The sequence below is a fragment of the Suncus etruscus genome, chromosome 2 (genome assembly GCF_024139225.1).
Source record: "Suncus etruscus isolate mSunEtr1 chromosome 2, mSunEtr1.pri.cur, whole genome shotgun sequence".
NCBI lineage: Eukaryota > Metazoa > Chordata > Mammalia > Eulipotyphla > Soricidae > Suncus > Suncus etruscus.
In genome coordinates, this window is record NC_064849.1 from 137,542,378 (window position 1) to 137,563,468 (window position 21,091).

Here is a 21,091-nt window from a genome sequence, read left to right on the forward strand (position 1 = left end):
TCTGGAGGAATGAAGAGAGTGAGAAAGAAAACAAATTTGAAGAAAAGGGAAGTTTCCTATCCCAGTTTTAGGATGCAATCTCAGAGGTGAGCTAAAGTGGAAATAGGATGGGGTAGTTAGTAGCTGAGTTCGGCTCTAGACTTAAGAGACTAACTCTTAGTGCTATAGTCAACATTATGAGTTGCTTCTTGCAGCCCTCAGTGGCTGCAATTTGGATTCAGAACTGTTACAAGAGCGACCTGGGGTGAACCGTCAGTGTTGTTAAACAAATTCACTCGAGTGGAATTAAACAGCAGGCTTCTCGGGATCTGGCTGAAGTCCTGAGAGGCTTTCACTGCTCCCTTCAGTACACAATTCGGTAACAGAGATGCTCTCCTCCACGTACTTTCTGGGAGTCTCAAAGCAGGCCCTGGAATTTCAAATGAAAGACCACAAGAGCAGCTGCAGGCTTGAATGCCTGCCTTCTCACTCTCCGCCCTCTGTGACCGCCTCCAGGGCTCTTGAGGAAAAGCAGAAGGCTTGCCTGGCAATTTCTGATGGGTGTGATCAAAGACACGGAGCATGGAGCAACTTAGGAGGAAACCAACTGTGGCAGCAATCAGCCGAACTTGGTGTTCAGACAGACTGGAGCCACTCTCTGGAGAGCCTCCCAGGACAGAGCTGCCTGGATTGGCTTTTTGACTTCAGATCTCAGCTGGGCATTCACTCTGGCACTTGCTTCGGCATCATATACTCTTGGAAAGAGAGAAAGAAGTAGAGCGTGTGCATACAGGCCGCTGGGCAAGGATGACACAATTTGTTGAAGTGTTCCATCATTGTAAATATGGTGGTTTCTTTCTTTCTGGGTTATTGGGGGGGGGCATTTCTAACTTCATAACAATTCTAAAAATTCTTGTTAATGCTCCACCAGATAATCCTAGGAAAATCACTTTTCAGCACTCCAGGATGACTATTTTATATCTTCTCTTTTCAGATCTCTATAGCCTTCTCCATACGTGACTGATGATTTATCCTGATTTATCTTTCATAGTGAAAATGCATAACATCATTTGCCCTCTCTTTGTGCAGACTGACTGCATAGCCATTGCTTTTGGTCTCCTGCTTTGCTTCCTCCTGGTGTCTCTGAGCATCATTCCAGCATTTACCTTGGGCCAGGCCCTTCTTTTGTTTCCTTCCATCCTTTTCTTCTCTTCTAAAACCTTTCATCTACAGTTACTCTTCTCTCTCATCAGCCATTTCTCTGTCTCTACTCAGCCATCCCTGTGGCAATTTATCACAATAAAGCCAACTGGATTGTCACCTTTGACCTCTGTTCAGCAGGATCGATCAGTCACAAAAATGAGACAAATAGACACTGTGGCATGTCCAAATTGCAAACTGGTTTCAACAGCTCCAAATAATGTGGCCTATTAGTTTTTGACTCTCCCACCATGGATCCCTAGCTGCAGACTTCAGAGCCAATTGACAACTACATTAAGAAGAATCATCAAGCAGATCAAAATTTAACAAATATATTGGCTCTGAACCAAGGTCTGCAGTTTGCTGAAACTGCTGGTTTTAAACAGGAGCCTAAAGAAATATCTTTCTATGATCTGTTGACCTTTTCAGAATTCCAAAAGTGTAATGGTCAATTCGTTAGAAAGAAACTAAAGCTATTTTTGCTGGCTATAAATGGGGCCTTCGAAACCAGAGGGAGCACAAAGCTCTTCTTAAAATTGAAGGTGTTCATGCTCGGGATGAAACTGAATTCTCTCTGGGTAAGGATGTGCTTATATATACAACGCAAAGAACAACACTGTGACTCCTGGTGGCAAACCTAACAAAATCAGAGTAATCTGGGGAAAGGTAATCTGGGAAAGGTTTCCGTGCCCATGGAAACAGTGGCATGGTTTGAGCCAAATTCCGAAGCAACCTTCCTGCTAAGGCAATCGGCCATAGAATCCGTGTGATGCTGTACCCCTCAAGGATTTAAGGTTACTGAAAAGTAAATAAATAAAATGTAGATAAAAAAATTTTTTAACAAATATATTAAGTACAGACATTGAAATATCTGCATAGCCAATCAACAGAAAACTTTAAAATATAGTATAATGTCATGATGATTTTTTACTTTATTCTTGCCTGAATGAATTTTGCTGCCCTGCTTACTTAAACTACCTGAATCTTGTTTTATTCTATTCTTGCCTGAGCACACTTTTGCTACCATCATGTCTAAATTAGTTTGTTTTACCCAGAGTACTATCTCAACCTTGGGGTTTTAGTTAGTAGGTTCGATTTCCCACACGATAGAAGCCACGGGCCAATGTCTTTTCTTCCACCATTTTAATTATCTACAGATCCATTTCTCTGCTTGTTTTCCAAACAACATCTTTTTTATTTTTTAAAGAAAAGTTAGGCTACACACAGTTATACTAGTGTTTGGTTTTAATGTACAGATGCAAACATGTCTTTTCTTCTACCATGCAATATGTCTTTTTTTCCCCAAACAGCATTTTTTAAAAGAAATTTTTAGATAGCATGGTTACACTAATATATGGTTCCAATGTACAAAGTTATTTTACCCACCACACTTTTCCACTGTCTCTGTCACCTGTAGGACACCTCTTTATTCATCGCACGCTTCTTCCACATCTTGGTAATCTGAATTGTATAATCCAAGACTAAGTGTTTGTCATTGTTCACTCAATGCTGTTTATTCCCTTGTTTTGTCTTCCTCTATACAACAGATGTGGGAGCTCAGCTAGTACTTGTCTTTTCTGCATCTCACTTATTTCACATAACGTGAAACCAGTTCTGTCCACATTTTGTGAGCACATGATTTAATCTTTGCTTATGGCTGCATATATTTTTGTGTATATTAACCAAAACTTTGTCCATAATTCTCTCATTGACATTGAGTTGCTTCAATATCCTGTTGATTGTCTTTAGTACTGCAATGAACATAGGTGTACATATGTCTTTTTGAGTTGTTTGAGGGATTGATGCCAAGAAATAATTGCTTGATCATATGGGAATTCTAGCTTTACTTTTTACTTTTATTTGCTTTGTTTGGAGGCCATACCAGGGCTTAATAATAAGCTTATTTAATAGTAAGCTCAGGGCTTACTCTAGGATCTCTGCTCAGAGATTATACCTGGTGGTCTTTGGAGGAATGTGTACAATGCCACGGATCAAATTGGAGTTGGCCATGTGCTTTGCACAAGTATCTTAACACCTACACTATTTCTTGGACTTTGAGTCTTTCTTTATTTAATTATTTTTTAGAAATCTCCATACTTTTCCATAGAGACTGAACCAGACAGCATTTTTGAAATTGTCACTGATGTGGGATGACATTACATTGGTTTAGTTTGCATGTCCCATATAGTATTAGTGAACACAAGCAATGTTTCTTACAAAGTTACAAAGTTCTGTACCTTTGTTTTTCCTCAACCTATTTCTAGGCTTTCACCTTCAAACAACTCTTTATTTTTATTTATTTTTTATTTTTGCTTTTTGGGTCACACCTGGTGACGCTCAGGTCAGGGGTTACTCCTGGCTATGTGCTCAGTAATTGCTCCTGGCTTGGGGGACCATATGGGACGTCAGGGAATTGAACCTTGGTCCATTCTAGGTTAGCACATGCAAGGCAAATGCCCTATTGCTTCCAATATCTCTTATCTAGGTCACCAATAACCTACATCTTGTCAAAGGCCTCATCCTAGTCAACATCTCAGTAGGATTAATCACTCTTTCCTAGATAAACCATTTTTCCTCTTTGCTTCAAGAAGCCACATGTGCTAGGTTTTTCCTTGTATTTTGTTTTTGTTCTGGGTTTGGTCTCTGCTAGTTCCTATCTTCTAATTCTCTCCTAGTTGTGGGGCCAGTGGACTATGCCTGCCTACTCCATGTCTATACTATGTCCCTAAGTAAAATCATCCTTGCTTAGTATGTAGAGTTCTATTCATTTTTATTTGTTTATAATTTTATATTTATTTTTGGTTTGGTGGTCACATCCAACAGTACTTAGTTCCTGGCTCAGTACTCAGGGGTTATTCCTGGGAATGCTTACGAGATTGTCTACAGTGCCGGGGACTTAGCCCAGGCCCTGGGCATGCCAAGAATACATTGCAGCCTGTTGAGCTATCTCTCTAGTCCCAAGAGCATTGCTTTACACCTGGCCATATTCAGGGTTTACTCCTAATTCTTCACTCCTAGATCACTTCTTTTAATGCTTAGAAAGCATATGGGGCACTGGCAATCAGAACTGGGTTGTCAAGTGCAAGGTAAGCTTCTTACCTGCTGTATTATCTTTCCAGCCCCAAGGAGTCCTATTTAAATGCTTGCTGCTCTTACATTTACATTTTTAGTCTAAACCTTTCTTTTTTTTTTCTTTTTCTTCATATTTCAGGATACTATGTTTAATGGTGTCACTGATACTGCCTCTTAGAATATATAAAAGTCACCTCTGTCAGATCACAATCCAAATCTTGTTATTTCTTTCCCCCAAATAACCACTTTCAGAAGTAAGCCCTGAACAACATTAATTATTAGTGCTCCCAAATCAAAAAAAAATTCAGTAGACATTAGGGAAAGAGTTTATCTGCCTTTTCTCTTCCCAATGCCAGGTAATTGTGGCAATACACAATGTTCCTCAACTTTTGGCTTCAATCTCTGCCTATTATCATAAGGCCTCTTTCCTTCTGAGTATGTTTACATCCAAATAACCCTCTTCTTGAATCTGGAGGGCATGTGGAGGTGGAGATAGCTCAGGTGACATATGGAAGACCTTGAGTTTAATCTCCATTACTGGAAAACCCATCCTAAATTGAAAATATCGACTGAATACATCAAATCATTATCATCCCTCTATTCATCACCAAAGAAGAGTTGGATGTGATTTCTTCTGAATTCAGATAATTTCCCACCAATATAGAGTAAAACAATTTTAAGTCAATTATTTTAAACTGAGGTTTTTTATTTATTAATTTGATTTGTGAGCAATATTTAGCTTATGGCATGGACATGAATACTTCTCTATATCAAGGTGTTGAATTTCATGTTACCTAGAAATGGTGCCAAATGCCCACAAATGGCCAGAAAAATCTTCTACCCTTCCCTTTTAGTTAACTGGTTATGAAGTTTGGAAGAAAAGAGGAACTACCGGATATTTAAAGCTTGTTCCATTCTTCAAATGTTCTTCATATTATTTATTTCTAGAATACTTCCTGTGTTTCCCCAGTTTTTCTATGGGTAATAATGGTTTTGCTGGCAAATTCTGACCAAGTGTCTTATGTATCTTGGGTATTCACTCTCTAGCTCCCTCACATTGCTGTATTTTAAGTTTTAAATTGGTTCAAATTTTGTATCCCAAGAATTAGTGTCACTTTTCAAGTGTATTGCTTTCCTTCTCACTTTTTTTTTTCAATTTTCTTGAAAAGTCATTATACTTTCTTACTCTATGACTTTACATTTATTTAGCATCCTCCATATGCCCCATTCTCCTTTGGCAGAGGCACAAGGTACAACATGCTGCTGGCTGGCAGTATGTCAGTGCTGAGCTTGGGCACCAGCACCAACTGTTGGTGCTGACAGCAGAGATGGAAGGGTTGTGGATTAACCTCCATAAACAGGCCACTCATGAAGTCTTGTGCATAAGCAGTTGAGCAGTGCACCTCTGTAGGAGAGCCTGCATTTCCCTATCAGTTGACCCTAAATCTTACTCTCTTACCTTCTGTAACTTGAGATAGCCATGTACTTATCAAGAACCCCATTTTCTACCTCTGTAGAAATGAGGACTATGTAATTGTGAGCATCAAAAAGAACTAAGGCGAATGTTCTTAGTAGGTGTTATTTTTAACTCTGTATTTAATCATTTTAAATAATCTAAATGGCACCTAGTTTTAAAATCCATAAGATCAATTTAGCTGACAGCCTTTGTTACTGATTTCTTTGAAAGAGGCAAGTAAAGGAAAACTGTGGATTTTACAATTCTTCATGCAATTTTTTAACACAAATAATAGACCTGCTGAGCTCCTAATTTTCCATCTAGAACAAGTAGGATTTTTTTTTTTACAAATTGTTACAATAAATTCTACTTTGAGGAAATGCAAGTAAGCCTGAGTATGAAGAATAACTCAAAGAATAGGACATACTCATAAAAATATAGACCAAGAAAACTTTATAGCATTGGTCATTGCCCCAGTAATGGGTCACCAATATTAATTTTGAAAAAATATTCTTTGACATTCCTAGACTTTTCCCCCTGATATTTGGAGACAAATCTGGGAGAGTTTTGGGCCTCTGTACTCAGGAATTATCCCTGATAGTGCTCAGAGGACTATATGTGGCGCTGTAGATAGAACCAAGGCTGTCTGAATGCAAGGCAATGCCTTAAGTCTTGGCTTTAACAGAAAGCACAAGGTTTAAGGATCTTGTTAGGAGATGATCTTCTTTCCTTTTTCTAATGGACCCTGGCTATGCGTTTATAAATGGAAGATGAATTCTATACCACACAGTACTTCCCTGTTACTGCCTTCCATGACCTGCTTACTTTCTAATCAATGAAATGCAAAGACTTCTAGGATTAAAGTTCTTATTTTTTATTTAATTTTTAATAATACTATCTTTATTTAAGAACCATGATTACAAACATATTTGTAGTTGGATTTTAGTCATAAAAGTATACCCCCTTTACCAGTGCCACCTTCTTTTTACCAATGCCCCCATCTCCTTTCTCCCTCATCCCCTGCCTATCTTTGAGACAGGCATTCTGTTTCTCTCATTCACTATAATTATCATGGTAATTGTTACTTATATAACTGGACTCACCACTCTTTGTAATTAACTTCATATCTTGTGCTGGTCCTTCCAGCCCTCATCTTTATTGTCCTGGGTGTTATTACCACACTGTCTTTTATTTTCCTTAAATCCCACAGATGAGTAAGATTATTCTTTTTTTTTTTCAGGCCACACCCGTTTGATGCTCAGAGGTTACTCCTGGCTAAGCGCTCAGAAATTGTCCCTGGCTTGGGGGAACCATATGGGACGCCAGGGGATCGAACCACGGTCGCGATCTTTCCTTGGCTAGTGCTTACAAAGCAGATACCTTACCTCTAGCGCCACCTCGCCGGCCCCCAGTGAGATTATTCTGTGTCTATCTCTCTCCCTCTGACTTTTTTCACTCAGCATAATAGTTTCTATATCCATCCATTTATAGAAAAATGTCATGACTTCATTTTTTCTTGATGTCTGTATAGTATTCCATTGTATAGATGTACCACAGTTTCCTTAGAAACTCATCTGTTGAAGGGCATCTTGGTTGTTCCAGAGTCTGCCTATTGTAAATAGCACTGCAATGAATATAGGTGTGAGGAAGGGATTTTTGTATTGTATTTTTGTGTTCCTAAGTCATATCCCAAGGAGTGGTGTAGCTGGATCATATGGGAGCTCAATTTCCAGTTTTTTGAGGAACTGGACAAGACAGCATTTCCACCAGCAGTGAGAGTTCCTTTCTCTCCACATCCCCACCAGCACCAATTGTTCTTATTCTTTGTGACGTGTACATTGTATTTCTTCTTTGAGAAAGTGTCTGTTCATTTCTTTTTCCCATTTTTTGATAGGGTTAAATTATTTTTCTTGTTAAGTTCTGTCAGTACCTTGTATATTTTTGATATTAGCCCTTATCTGCTGGTATTGGGTGAATAGTTTTTCCCATTCTGTGGGTGGCTTTTGTATCCTAGGCACTATTTTTTTTTGAGGTGCAGAAGCTTCTCAGCTTAATATATTCCCATTTGTTTATCTCTGTTTTGACTTGTTTGGAGAGTGCTGTTTCCTCCTGGAAGATGCTTTTAATCTCAATGTAATGGAGCATTTTACCTATGTGTTGTTCTATATACCTTATGGTTTTGGGTCTGATATCAAGGTCTTTAATCCATTTGGATTTGACCTTTGTGCATGGTGTTTGAAAAGTCACGAGAGGAAGTGATCTCCAAAGGAATGAAAGCTCAGTGGAATCAGCTTGAGAACAGACCCAGTTGCAAGAAATGATGCAGAGGTGGATACAGTGGAGGATGAGGAGAACATTTGGCAACAGAAGCAGAGGGGACAGTAAGAGAAGGTTTTTCTCCTTGTCTCTTCATGCTTCAATGTAAAGAACAAGCCTACTAACCCAGGATTTCTGAGAACTTGATGCAGATCATTTAAACTAAATAATAGATTATAGTCTACATAATTGATATCGATCATTTTATTTTTATTAATATCTTTATTTAAACACCTTGATTACAAATATGATTATAGTTGGGTTTCAGTCATATAAAGAACACCCCCCCCTTCACCAGTGCAATGATATCAATCATTTTAACACTTTTTATTGTGGCACCCTCTGAAAATAAATTTTATATTTTGACATAGGAAACACATGAAACAAAAGTTTTCCTCATTAGCCTTGCACACGCTAACCCAGAACGGAACGCAGTTTGATTCCCTGGCATTCCATATGATCCCCCAAGCCAGGAGCGATTTCTGAGTGCATAGCCAGGAGTAACCCTTGAGCATCACTGGGTGTGGTCCAAAATGCAAAAAACAAAACAAAACAAATAATAAAGTGATCACATTCATTCAATAAGTTTAAAATTTGAGTATCTATAATGCTAAGTACTGGGACTAAAAGCACAATAGGCAACAGCTTTGGAAAGAGTGATTAAAGTAATAGTGCTGGCTTTCCTCTTCAGATAGACCATTATAATGGACCACTGATGCCAAAATTTTCCAAATGCTTTTTCCTGATCCAATTCTATTGTTCTTCACCAAGTCAGGATGGCTTAAAGGTGCTTTATTTGGATTGCTAACTGCTCAGAGGACCACTTTCTCATGATATGCTGTAAAAACACTTCCTACTTAAAAATTACTTTACAGTTTGTCCTCAGGTAGCCTCAGGGTAGTTTAACCAGACTAGCCCATAATCCATCTGTGAGTAATTTATTTCCATCTCCTGAGTGTTTGTACTTGTCTCTTAACAAAGTAGGCAGTGGAGTTGGCTAAGTATCACATTGTAGGGGCTCAGGCTCATGTTGCCAAATTCTGCTGACTCTCAGCCAATTGCTGGCACTCAGCTCATAGGGAGGATAGAGGGACAGTGTACCAGGGTTTGTCGATTCTGTCCTCTCTTTTCCATTTGTGGAGGAACCTGTCTATCTTGGGAGAGTGGGCCCAGCAGCCAAAGAAAAGCAGTCTTGGGGTGGGAAGAATGGAACATTTTTGATGGGAGTCACACATATTTAACTTCTCTAGGATAGCTTATAGCTTATCCTTTTACTCTCTGGCAGTCGTAGGGCTCTTTCTGCTCTCCTGCAGCCATGTGCTGTCCTAAAAGCTACTCTTTCCCAGCTCTCCAAGCTTCTCTCAGCAGGCAGCAGCTCTCCTAGCAGCAGCTGGCCCCTGGTGCCTCTAGCTGCATCTTTGGCTCTGCTCAAGCTGCTTTTTAACAGCAAGTGAGTGACTGTGACATCTCTCTCCCTCCCTCTCTCTCTCTCTCTCTCTCTCTCTCTCTCTCTCTCTCTCTCTCTGCCTCTGTCTCTCTCTCTGTCTTTCTTTCTGACATCAGCAGCTTGATGGCATCCCTTAGCTAGATATAGCTCTCATTAGCTTATTCACTCACTCCTACCCCTAGCTTCCATAATACTTTTTTCTAAACTTCATTTACTTTATTTAGAGAGCATGTATCACATTGTTGACTTAGTTGATTAGAATATATAGAGATATATAGAATATATACATATATATATATATATAGAGAGAGAGAGAGATAGAATGGAGGTAAAGCGATTGCTTTTCATGAAGAAGGATGGTGGTTCGAATCCCGACATCCCATATGGTCCCCCATGCCTGCCAGGGGCGATTTCTGAGCACAAAGCCAGGATTAACCCCTGAGTATTGCTGGTGTGACCCAAAATCCAAAAAAAAAATTTTTTTTGTTTCCAGGTAAATGGGAGAAAAATTATTTTAAAAAGACAAAAGAAGGAATAGAAAAAAGAAAACAACAAGAAGCAAATTAATAAAAAATTATTGTATCTCCAATGAGTTCATTAAGTCATTGTCAGAATGCTTCGTAAGTTCTCATTGCTAGTTGACCATTCTGTTACTTCATTTGTTTCTGAACAATAGGTGGTTTTCCATACATTTTGGTGTCTAAATTGGTTTGTTCCTATGTGGTATGTGTGATAGTATTAAAAAAATTGGAGTTGTCATGTGGCCACAAATGTGACCACATAGTCCAAGAATTCCAAGCACTATGGCTGATACTGCATAGGGCACATTTTTGACTGCCTGGTCTTTCAGAAATATGAGAAGGCAGGGGGAAGGTACCTGCATGCATTCTAAAAATAGTTCTGGTGATATCAGCTCAAAATTTATGGAGTTTTGGTCAGATTGGTGCCATTGTAGAGAGTGATGAAGAAGGACCATTGGCAAAGTAGCAGTTGTGGGTTATGGGTGCAGCAGGCATGGTGGGGACTTGACCCTCTTGCTCCTCCCAAGAGTGCCAGCTATTGGCTGCATGGTCAATTAAAAATGTATTATTTTTTACAATTTGATGTACAAATCTTTTGGGAACCAAGTATTGAGTTTTCTGGGTACAAACATGGAGAGAGTTTTTGTCTATTTTCCATAATCTTATCAGGAGGGAAACAAAGCCATCATAATGCCCAGACACTCTTTTTCAGGTTAAGCATGTATAGCACCTAAATTACTCAAGACTCCATTGCTTTTAGGACTAATTTCCACTTGGAACCTCTAAATATGCCACCAGGCATGTAGCTCCTTTGGTTCTCACATATGCCAATCATGTGCCCTATCTCTGTCAGGCAATTCAGTTCCGTAGTTTATTCTTCCTTCATTCAGCCAAGTCTAATTTGATTCTGTTAATCTAGTCTAGTTAGATAGTAAACCCTATATATTTCTTTTTCAAAAAATTAATTTTTGGTTTTTGGGCCACACCCAGTGACGCTCAGGGGTTACTCCTGGCTATGAGCTCAGAAATCGCTCATGGCTTGGGGGACCATATGGGACGCTGGGGGATTGAAATGCGGTCTGTCCTAGGCTAGCGTGGGCAAGGCAGACACCTTACCCCTTGCGTGACCACTCCAGCCCATGTTTTTCAAATTTTAATTTTCTATTTCTAACACCAATTCAAGTAATTCTTTTTTTTAATTCTGTGAAAATATTAAAGAATCTGACTTTTAAAAAAGATAATATTTTAACACTGCTTACAAAATTTTTATGATTGGGTTTAAGTCATACAATGTACACCACCCTTTACCAGTGCACATTTCCATATTTCCTGTCACCCATGTCTCTAGTTTTCTTCCCACCCTCCCCCAACCTACCTCTGGGGCAGATGTTCTCTCTCTCTCTCTCTCTCTCTCTCTCTCTCTCTCTCTCTCTTTCTCCTTCTCTCTCCTTCTCTCTTTCATATTTAGTTATGTGGTTTGGAATATTGTTAATGAAAAATACCATACATATCACTTTATCCCCTTTCAGCACCCAGTTCTTATCCAAGTGATCAGTTCCAACTATCATCATAGTGAACCTTCTCTACCTAATTGCACTCCCCACTTTTTGTGGCAAATATCTTACCATGGACTGGTCCTCCAGGCCCTCATCTTAATTGTCTCTGGATATTATTACCATGCTATTCTTTATTTTTCTTATATTCCACAAATGAGTGAGATTTTTGTTTATTTGTTTGTTTGGGGGCCACAATAATCAGAGGTTAGATCTTATTCCAGGCTCTATTCTCAGGGATCCTGCCTGGTCATGCTTGCAGGATCAGATGTGCTGTTGTAGATTGAGTCTGAGTAAACTACATGCAAAGCAATCATCTTACCTGCTTATACTGTCTCTCTACCTTTAAAAGTCTGATTTTTTAAAATATGTATTGTTCAAGTTTTTCATTTCTACTTTTATATCTTAAGCTTTTGTAAACAGCCTAACTTTTAATGTCTAAACTAGAACAATCTGATGGTTCTAGCACCTAAAATTTCTATTGGTGGTAAAGTGATAGAATGGGGAAATTTTAAAGCCTGTGTTTGTCACTTCACTGCTTTGAGGTATGTAATTTTGAATTTTGGGGGAGTTTGTTGTTGTTGTTTAAAGAAAAGTTGGATCACACCTGATGTTGCTCAGAGCTTACTCCTTGATTGGAGTTCAGAGATCACTCTTGGTGGTACTCAGGGGATCATATGGGGTGAATATGGCATCAACTGCATGCAAGGCAAGCACCTTAATCTCTGTATTATGTCTCTAATCCCTGGAAATCCCTGGAAGGTAAAATATTTGAAATCAAGTTGGTAGAAGATAAAAATAATTTTTGATCATATGAAAGTAACCAAGATAGAAATTGGAAGAAACTCACATGCAAGGAACTTAATTACCCATGTGGCAGAACAGGGATTTGAACCCAGAAACTATGGGTTCAGAATTCATGTTTTTCACAACAATTTTATACTCCTCAATATTTAGATGTACAATATAATGCAGTCACATCAGATATAATAGTTGCACATAACTGTGGCAAATGCTGCAACTTAGCACATGATATTTTATGGTTTTCAGTGCTTATAAAATTGTATTCACACTCTCCTAGAGTCTATTAAGTGTACAACATACTTAAATATTGCAAGATGTACCAGAATTACACAAAATATACAAAATAATCACTAGGGTTGGGAAAATTTAAGTTTAGAATGGCTCACACAGTGTTGCCAGCAACCTTTGTCTTGTTAAAAGTATTGTGAAGTGCAGAGACACAAAACATAATAAAATGAGGCAATCCTTTATTTGTTTTATCTGCAGACTGAAACTTAAGCTCATATATCTTCAGATATTGAAGATATTGTTTGCCAATAACATGCAAACAGAAGTATAAACTAATGCTGATCCAAAGAGTTGATTGAGATTCCTTGGCTATATGTTATAGGACCAAATGGTCCAAATAAAGGTGCCCTTGGTGCCCTTAGCCTTACTTTGACTTTAGTCAATGGCCTTTAATCAATGTGAGACTTTAATTTAATTGTAACTTTAACTCCAGTGAACTCCCACTAAGGGTTTCATAGGTAAGTAAGGTCTCCAGTATAATGAGGCACTTATACCTCCTATCAACTTATATCATTTGTGAGTTACATTAACCAATGTCCTAAAATAAACAAATTTGTCTCGTGAACTGTAATGTATGCAATTTTTTTTCTGCCAAAGGATTTAATAACACTGAGAGGATTTGTGACAAAGAGTTCATTATCCGAAGAACAGCCACCAATCGAGTCCTGAATGTCCTCCGTCACTGGGTCTCCAAGCATGCACAGGTAATTTCATGGCCTTGTTCAGCAATTTTAAGGAGGGGTTTTAGAACAACTCTTTAAATTCAAATGCCTCCTACTTCTTGGGAAGGGGAGGTTGGAGCCAGCAAGAGAGAAACAGGAGGATACACACATGCAGGTCAAAGAAAATATGTGCATAATACCAACATCCACAGTGTCTACAAATAGTATTGCACAGGAAGTAAATCTTAGTAAAATTTACCCATCCGTGGGTTCTGCACAATACAGTAAGATTCTATATTGAGCCACTCACAGTGCCCTATGTAAGTGACAGTGTTCCTGGAGGTGTTCAGGTATTGCTGAAAGTAACCAACACTCTGCACTTTGGTATCTAGCCATAATATTTCCAACAGATGGGGACAGAGAAATAATACAGAGGGTAGAACAATTCTTTTGCATGTACCCAATTTTATCCCTGGTGCTCCACACTTTAGCCCACCAGTGCCTTAAGCACAGTGCCAAGTGTAAGCCCTTAACACTGCTGGATATGGCCCAAAAAACAATAACACAACCCCACAGAGTTTTTTTGCTTCCTGCATTTGAGCATAGTTTCCAGTATTTTATTTCAAAACCATGTTGCACTAATGGATATCTTACTTATTACCTCGTGTGTGTTTTCAGTGAAAATGTAAAGGACTTCCACCATATTTATGAAAAAAACAAAAACAAAAACAATGCACCTAATACCCAAGTTTTTTCCTCTGGACTGAGGAATGTGTGTTATTTTTAGCCAGATAATAAACAGGACCCCTAGGTACATGACCAGCTAACTTCCAGCAAGGGAAGTTTGGGTAAGACAGACAGGGATCCTGCCTGGCTTAGATAAGGATATAATAAATCAATGCAATATGATTTAGCTACTGGGGAGATGAAGGTCATGGGACTCACTTCACTACCTCTCCGAAGCCATTCTGGTTTCCTACCTGGGCTTGGGACATGGCAATTCATCAGGGCCACATGATTCTGAAATCCTTGAGACCAATGAACTCATTAGTTGTGAAAAGATAGAATTAATATTTGTATGGCCATTTTATTATAACCAATGTTAAATGTTACTGAAAATAAAATCTGTCAAGGCAGCAACTTAAAATAGGCTATAAAAGTGAAGTCTCATATGTCTAAAATAAAAATAATTCTTAGAGAATTCAGATCTTGAGAACTGTCCATACTACATTAAAAATGTCTTCTCCCTCTCCTCCATATCAAAGTGGCCTGCCTGTAAATAATTTCCTTTTGGCCTTTTCAGATCAAAGATAATAATGAGGCTTCTCCCATTCTGAGCATCCATTTGGTTCCAGTCCGGATTTGACGGAGAGCCTTGATTCTGATTCATGCGATACAGTGGCTTTGCTAGACCAATCTGAGCAGAAACTGCTCCACTTTCTTTTCTGATCTCAACTTAGTCTGTGAAAATTTATGCCAAGATTCACATAGTTATAGCATACACCAAATCTTGGTTTACCTGCCTAGACTTCTCTCCCCTCTGCCAATTCTTCCTTGAAACCCTCTCCTAAATTTGCTCCCCTCTCAGACTCACTCCCTCTTTCAATCCCCAGTGTTCTCCTTTTCTAATGAACTCAGATAGGAATTCCTTTAAAGTGCACTTATAATTCTTAGAGCAACTAGACAAGAAAATTAAAATGTACTGGATTGATTTATTTATGATAAAGAAAAGTCATCAATTGGTAAGATATTAATATGTAAGTCCCTTGTAATAAAAAGATTTACAGTTAAGTGTTACTCTGATTAATGGCTGAATTGAAGAGATAAACAGATGCCGACAGAAAGTCATATATATAGTTGTGCAGGTTGATGCGTAAACACACAAATATGTTTGCAGGCATTATTAGGATGAACAGAAACATGTTAGAGATAGAAAGGTGAATAGAATAGAATGGAATGGAATGGAATGGAGTAGAGTAGAGTAGAGTAGAGTAGAGTAGAGTAGAGTGGAGTGGAGTGGAGTGGAGTGGAGTGGAGAGGAGTGGTGTGGAGTGGAGTGGAATGGAATGGAATGGAATGGAATGGAATGGAATGGAATGGAATAGAATAGAATAGAATAGAATAGAATAGAATAGAATAGAATAGAATAGAATAGAATAGAATAGAATAGAATAGAATAGAATAGAATAGAAATGAAAGCAAAAATAAAGGTCTCTTTTCAGAGGTGCTCTGGCAGTATTAATGCAAATCCACATATCTATTTATTAAGTTTGGCTTGGTCAGTTCAGATACTTTATGAACCATTACTTTAAATTTGCTCAGATATGGGAAAGAATTCCTCTTTATTTTCAGTTTCAGGGACTAGACTGGGTATTCAATATTCTCAGATCTGGCACCAGGGCCTTTGTGGAGGAGTACACATGGCTCAGATGCTCAATTTTTCCTCCTGACATGTTTATTATATAAAAATAATTAAAAACAATAGATCCTGGTATATCAACATAAATTCTTAGCTCTCACTCATTTATCATTTTTTAAAACCTTCTCTGCATCTATAAAAAGATTTGGGGAATCTGTCCCTGTTCCTTGTTGTCCCAATGTGATCTCAGTATCTGTATCTCCTCACCCTAGCGGATTCTCCATTCTCCTCTTTTTGCAAGCCTGTGACATGCATGACATTAAGGCAATATTTCTGCTGGTGGGTGATTGAGGACATTTTTGCTGACTTGAACAGCCTTTCTACTAATTGGCTTTGGGCCACTTGATAATCATGGGCATCATGGTGGCTGGCATGAGTAAGCCAGAGCCAGCTCTTAGTGAGGCTGGTTACTCTGGTCTTGGCCTAGAGGCCATGAGGTGGGCTGGAAGCACCTCTCACTGTCTAGACACTACAAGATGTTCAAGCATGACTCCTGACTTGATGGGAGCCTCATCACACTGACTGAAATGGTACTTAATTCTTGTTTTTAAGCAAGTTTATCTCATGATCTTCACTCTCTGAGATCATAATCCTTTTAAATCTGGGCTGTGTATAACTCTGCATGTCTACTCTCACCACACTTGTCTAAGGCTTTTACAGAATGGAGAGCTGGACAAGACTAAGTCTTCATTTTCTGTGTCAGACTACCTACTGAGTTAATTTAAGAAATAAAATGGCTTTACTGTACTAAGGAGATAGTATAGCAGGTAGGATATTTGACCAAAGCACACTGGGTCAATGGCCCATTGATCCAAAAAATAATAACAAAAGAAAAAAGAAAGAAAATGCCTTTACTGAGACCTGATGATTCTGAATATCAGTTTTTATGTTCGCATATACATATGTATTTTATAGGGGTCATACCTGGCAGTGCTTGGAGTCCTGGAACTACCCAGAACAGTCCTATGCAAATCAGTATTACTCCAGTGGAGTTGGGGATCATACCCAGCAGTGTTCAGAGGACTATTTTGTGCCAGGTTCAAACTTAAGTTCTTACACATGGTAACAGGTGCTTTATTGTGATTTGATGAGCAATCTCCTCAATCCTTAATAACTAATGCTTTGTTTTATGAATAGTAAGTTGACCTTATTTTGAAAATATAACAAAACAGTGACTGACCTCTTCCTTCTTGTAGTGGACTCACAAATGACACCATTTCAGTTGTAAGACCAGAAACACTCCAGTGAGGCAATATTCTGATGCCACTTTGCTCTCAAATAGTCTAGAGAAATGAGCCTACATCAACAGACTAGTCATCTTGTGCTTATTTCTCATTTCTCATCAATGGTAGCTACTAATGGTGGATATTTTCCTGATCTTAACTCACGAAGTGGTAGTAGTAGTATGGGAGTTGTTTCTCCAGAAAAGTAAAATTTCCCAGGATGTCACCCAACTCCCTAAGCCTCTGTGACACTTGCTACAAAGTCCACGACTTCTCTGGGAACTTACATGTCTTTTCTTCTATGAGACTTGAATTTCCTTTTTTGTTCCTTTTCTTTTTTTTTTGGTTTATTTTTGGGCCACTCACAGTGATACTTGGTGGATACTCCTGGCTATGGGGGACCATATGGGACATCAGGGGATCAAACCAAGGTCTGTTCTAGGTTAGCCTCGTGCAAGGCAAACGCCCTACTGCACATGCCACTGCTTGGCCCCTAATTCCAAACATATTCATCTTTAAAAAATCTCCTTTTTGGGGCCGGGCGGTGGCGCTAAAGGTAAGGTGCCTGCCTTGCCTGCGCTAACCTTGGACGGACCGCGGTTCGATCCCCCGGTGTCCCATATGGTCCCCCAAGCCAGGAGCAACTTCTGAGCACATAGCCAGGAGTAACCCCTGAGCGTTACTGGGTGTGGCCCAAAAACCAAAAAAAAAAAAATTAGAAAAAAAAAATCTCCTTTTTACTCTCATTTTTGGTGCTTTTCACTCAATTATAGCCTTTCATATTAAAAGCAGAGCCATAAGCCCAAGCAAGGTGTCATCCATGTGCCTTCCTGTAAACCGGTCAGAGTTGAGGGGGCTCCTATTTTTCCAGCTTTATTACTTTGTTCTCTCTGGAACCTCAACTCTATCATTTGGCCTCTCTAGAAAAGAGTATGTGAAATTAAATAGTAGAAGGGACATACAGTACAATGTGGATTTGTTCCTTCCAGGATCCACATTTCCTCCCCTGCTGCAAGCCAAGATGAGTCTCCTTTATCTTAGATTTCTTCTCTTCCATGCTGTGCCAGTGGGGGATGTCGTCTGGTAATAAGTTTCCCTCAGAAGGTCATTTCTTGACTTTATAGCTTCCAAAATCAGCCAAGACAGAGACTCTCACCACTAATGAACTTAAACAGTAGCTGTGTGCATAGAATGAAAGGAAAGAAATTGTTTTAATTTGGTGACCACACACTTCCTGCACCTACTGTTGACAAGCCTGCTTGTCTTTTGCACAAGCCCCAGGTGTCTGCTGGCTGCACACCAGGGCTTTGAGCCACAAGCTCTTTCAGTGTGTTTGTCTTCTCTGCACAGATATGAGGAGGGAACTTTTACATTTATCTGGACAGCTCAGAGCTGTGTTAGTTTTCTGTTGAAGGCATGGCTTTACATCGTCTATAATAATTTTAGTTTTCCCCCACTTTATTGGCCAACTAATTCTGAAAAAGTACTCTGTCCACTAACTTGAGAAGCCATAAGCTCTATCTAGCTCTGGCAGCCTCTGAATGACAGTGGCAGTGAATGAAACACTCATTTTCTTTTTTGTTTGTGGGTCAGACATGGCGATATTCAGGGACTACTTTCAGCTCAGTTCAAAGAGACCACTCCTGATGGTGCTTTCAGAGACCACTATGCTTTCAGGACAGTTTGAACCCAGATCTCTATCATGCAAAGCAAGCTCTCTTTTTTCTCTGACTTTCATTTTCTTAATTATAGGCAAAGGGAAAAGCTTAGAAAGAGCGAGATGAAATAAAAATGACCCAGTTACAAAAAAAATTGCCTCCTAACGGGGTTTTTGAAGAAATGATGCTGCTCCCTCTCAGTTTTCTCCCCTACTTTATTTTTTCCCTGGTAAGAATTGAGCTCCAGGGGCCGGTGAGGTGGCGCTAGAGATAAGGTGTCTGCCTTGCTAGCGCTAGCCAAGGAAGGACCGCGGTTCGATTCCCCGGTGTTCTATATGGTCCCCCCAAGCCAGGGGCAATTTCTGAGCTCTTAGCCAGGAGTAACCCCTGAGCATCAAACAGGTGTGGCAAAAAAAAACCCAAAAACCCAAAAACCCAAAAAAAAAAAAAAAAAAAAAAGAATTGAGCTTCAGAGTAGGCCACACCCTGGAGTAACTATATGTCAAAAAAAGATCCAAAGACCTCTGAATCATGATGTGATGGGCCATTGGTTATAATCCTCCTCATTATCTCAGGCTCTCAGGCCACATACTAACAGAATGTAAGGTGATCTGATTGGTGACAAATGTCTGGAAATCTTGAAGGAACCTGCTGGGCTCCTCAGCAGGACAGGCCTGATACCTGTGAAACTACACTTGCCAGCATCTGTGCTCATCACCTATCGGAGCTGAGACAGAAGAAACTAGTGAAAAAGTGATTTTTGGTGAGTCGTTGTGGTATAAGTTCCCACCACCACAGGAAGTGGGGAGACACTTCCTTTTTGCTTCCAGCCACTTGAAAGAAGCATCCAGGAAAACTGTACTTCCTAATCAGGAAAAATGAGAGATGCCTTGGGAGTATCTGCAGCGCAGGGTATGCTGGGAATGTGCAGTATTCCTTGCATCTTCTGTGATTCAAATGGGCCATGAGGAATTCAGTTAGAGTGGTCCTGCATCCTGTAATAAAGGACTGTTGCTCCTAAACTTCTTTGACTTAACACAACCTTTACTAAAACAAAATTCATCTGCTTTCTTTAAGCTTATAAAATGATGCATCCTTCAATTGCCCCTGAGACTGCTACTATTTCTCCCACCCTCCAACCATTCCAGTGCTCTCAGCAGAGGGCATCATCCACTGGGAAAAACTGGTCTTAGAAAATTAATAGGACCCCCATAAAGAAATCCTGGATGACGAAGACTCCTCAGTGCCCTAGACCCCAGGGAAATGGGAAGTGACTCAAAAAAAAGCATTCTGCTTGATTAAACATGGCTATTCTTACATCTTTAGCAGAAATTATCCTAAAGTTTGATCCTGATGCTCCCCATGAGAAGATTTAACATGGAATAGTATAGACTTAGGTGGTACAAAGCCCTAAATTTACTTCCTGGCATCACATGGACATAAACCCTCTCTGCACCACAAGTTTGGTCTCCAGGGCTGGCAAACACTTCTAGAATTGCCCCTATTAAAAAAATCCAGGGGCTGGAGCTATTAGCACAATGGTAGGGTATTTGACTTGCACGCAGCCGATCCAGGACTGCTGGTGGTTTAAATCTCGGCATCCCGTATGGTCCTCTGAGCCAGGAGTGATTTCTGAGTACAGAGTCAGGAGTAACCCCTGAGCATCACTGAGTATAACCCAAAAACAAGAAAAACAAACAAAAAAGAACCCAAAACAATAAACCAGTCATTGTTCCTATCCTTTATTAAGAGGAGGGGGGAGTGGGGCCTTCTATGGAAGCTGATAGCAGGCTAGACTAAGACAGGGCCAAACTAGAATTTTGTTTAGTATATTGGGCTGAACATTTTGATTTTTTGTTTGTTTGTTTTGGGTTTGCTTTGATGCTAAACTCCAGTGCTTATCCTTGGCTCTGCACTTAGGGAACCATGTGGGATTTCAGAGAATAAACCTTGGTTGGCCACATGTTAGACAAGTACCTTATCCACTATACTATCTCTCCAGCCCCCAGAATATCCTTATTTCTTCCATGAAAATATTCAGTGCAGGGACTGGAGTGATAGTACAATGGATAGGGAGCTTGCCTTGCATGGGCCAATTAGAGATCAATCCCTGGCATCTCATGTGGTCCCCTAAGCCCTGCCAGGAGTGATTCCTAAGTGCAAATCCATGAGTAATCTGAACACCATGAATGTGGCCCCAAAGCAAAACAATAGCAAAGAAACAAGGTTGTTGTTATAACTAAAGTTTCTGGCAGGGGGCCTGAAAGATAACACAGTAGTAGGGGTGTTTGCCTTGCATACAGCCAACCCAGGATAAACCCTGGTTCAATTCCCATCATCCCATATGGTTCCCAGAGCCTGATAGGAGTAACCCCTTAGTGCCTCCGAGTGTGGCCCAAAAATTTTTTTAAAGAAAAAAAAGTTTCTTGCCATCTTAGAGGTAGAGGACAGAAGCTGGGCTGTGGATCCCAGTGGGTAATAGTATTTTAGCTT

The 21,091-nt window shown here is 39.6% G+C and overlaps 1 protein-coding gene and 1 non-coding gene across 2 annotated transcripts in view; both read left to right on the top strand.

Moving 5' to 3' along the window:
- The window catches only part of RASGRF2 (Ras protein specific guanine nucleotide releasing factor 2), a 265,084-nt gene that overhangs the window by 203,466 nt on the left and 40,527 nt on the right, over window positions 1-21,091 (top strand). Inside the window, exon 18 of the mRNA XM_049766039.1 lies at window positions 13,234-13,340. Coding sequence (XP_049621996.1) covers window positions 13,234-13,340 — 107 coding nt within the window. The remainder of the gene's footprint in view (window positions 1-13,233; window positions 13,341-21,091) is intronic.
- On the top strand, window positions 1,515-1,651 carry LOC126002480 (small nucleolar RNA SNORA2/SNORA34 family). The gene has a single exon (XR_007493176.1). It is a non-coding gene; the product is annotated as a small nucleolar RNA SNORA2/SNORA34 family (small nucleolar RNA).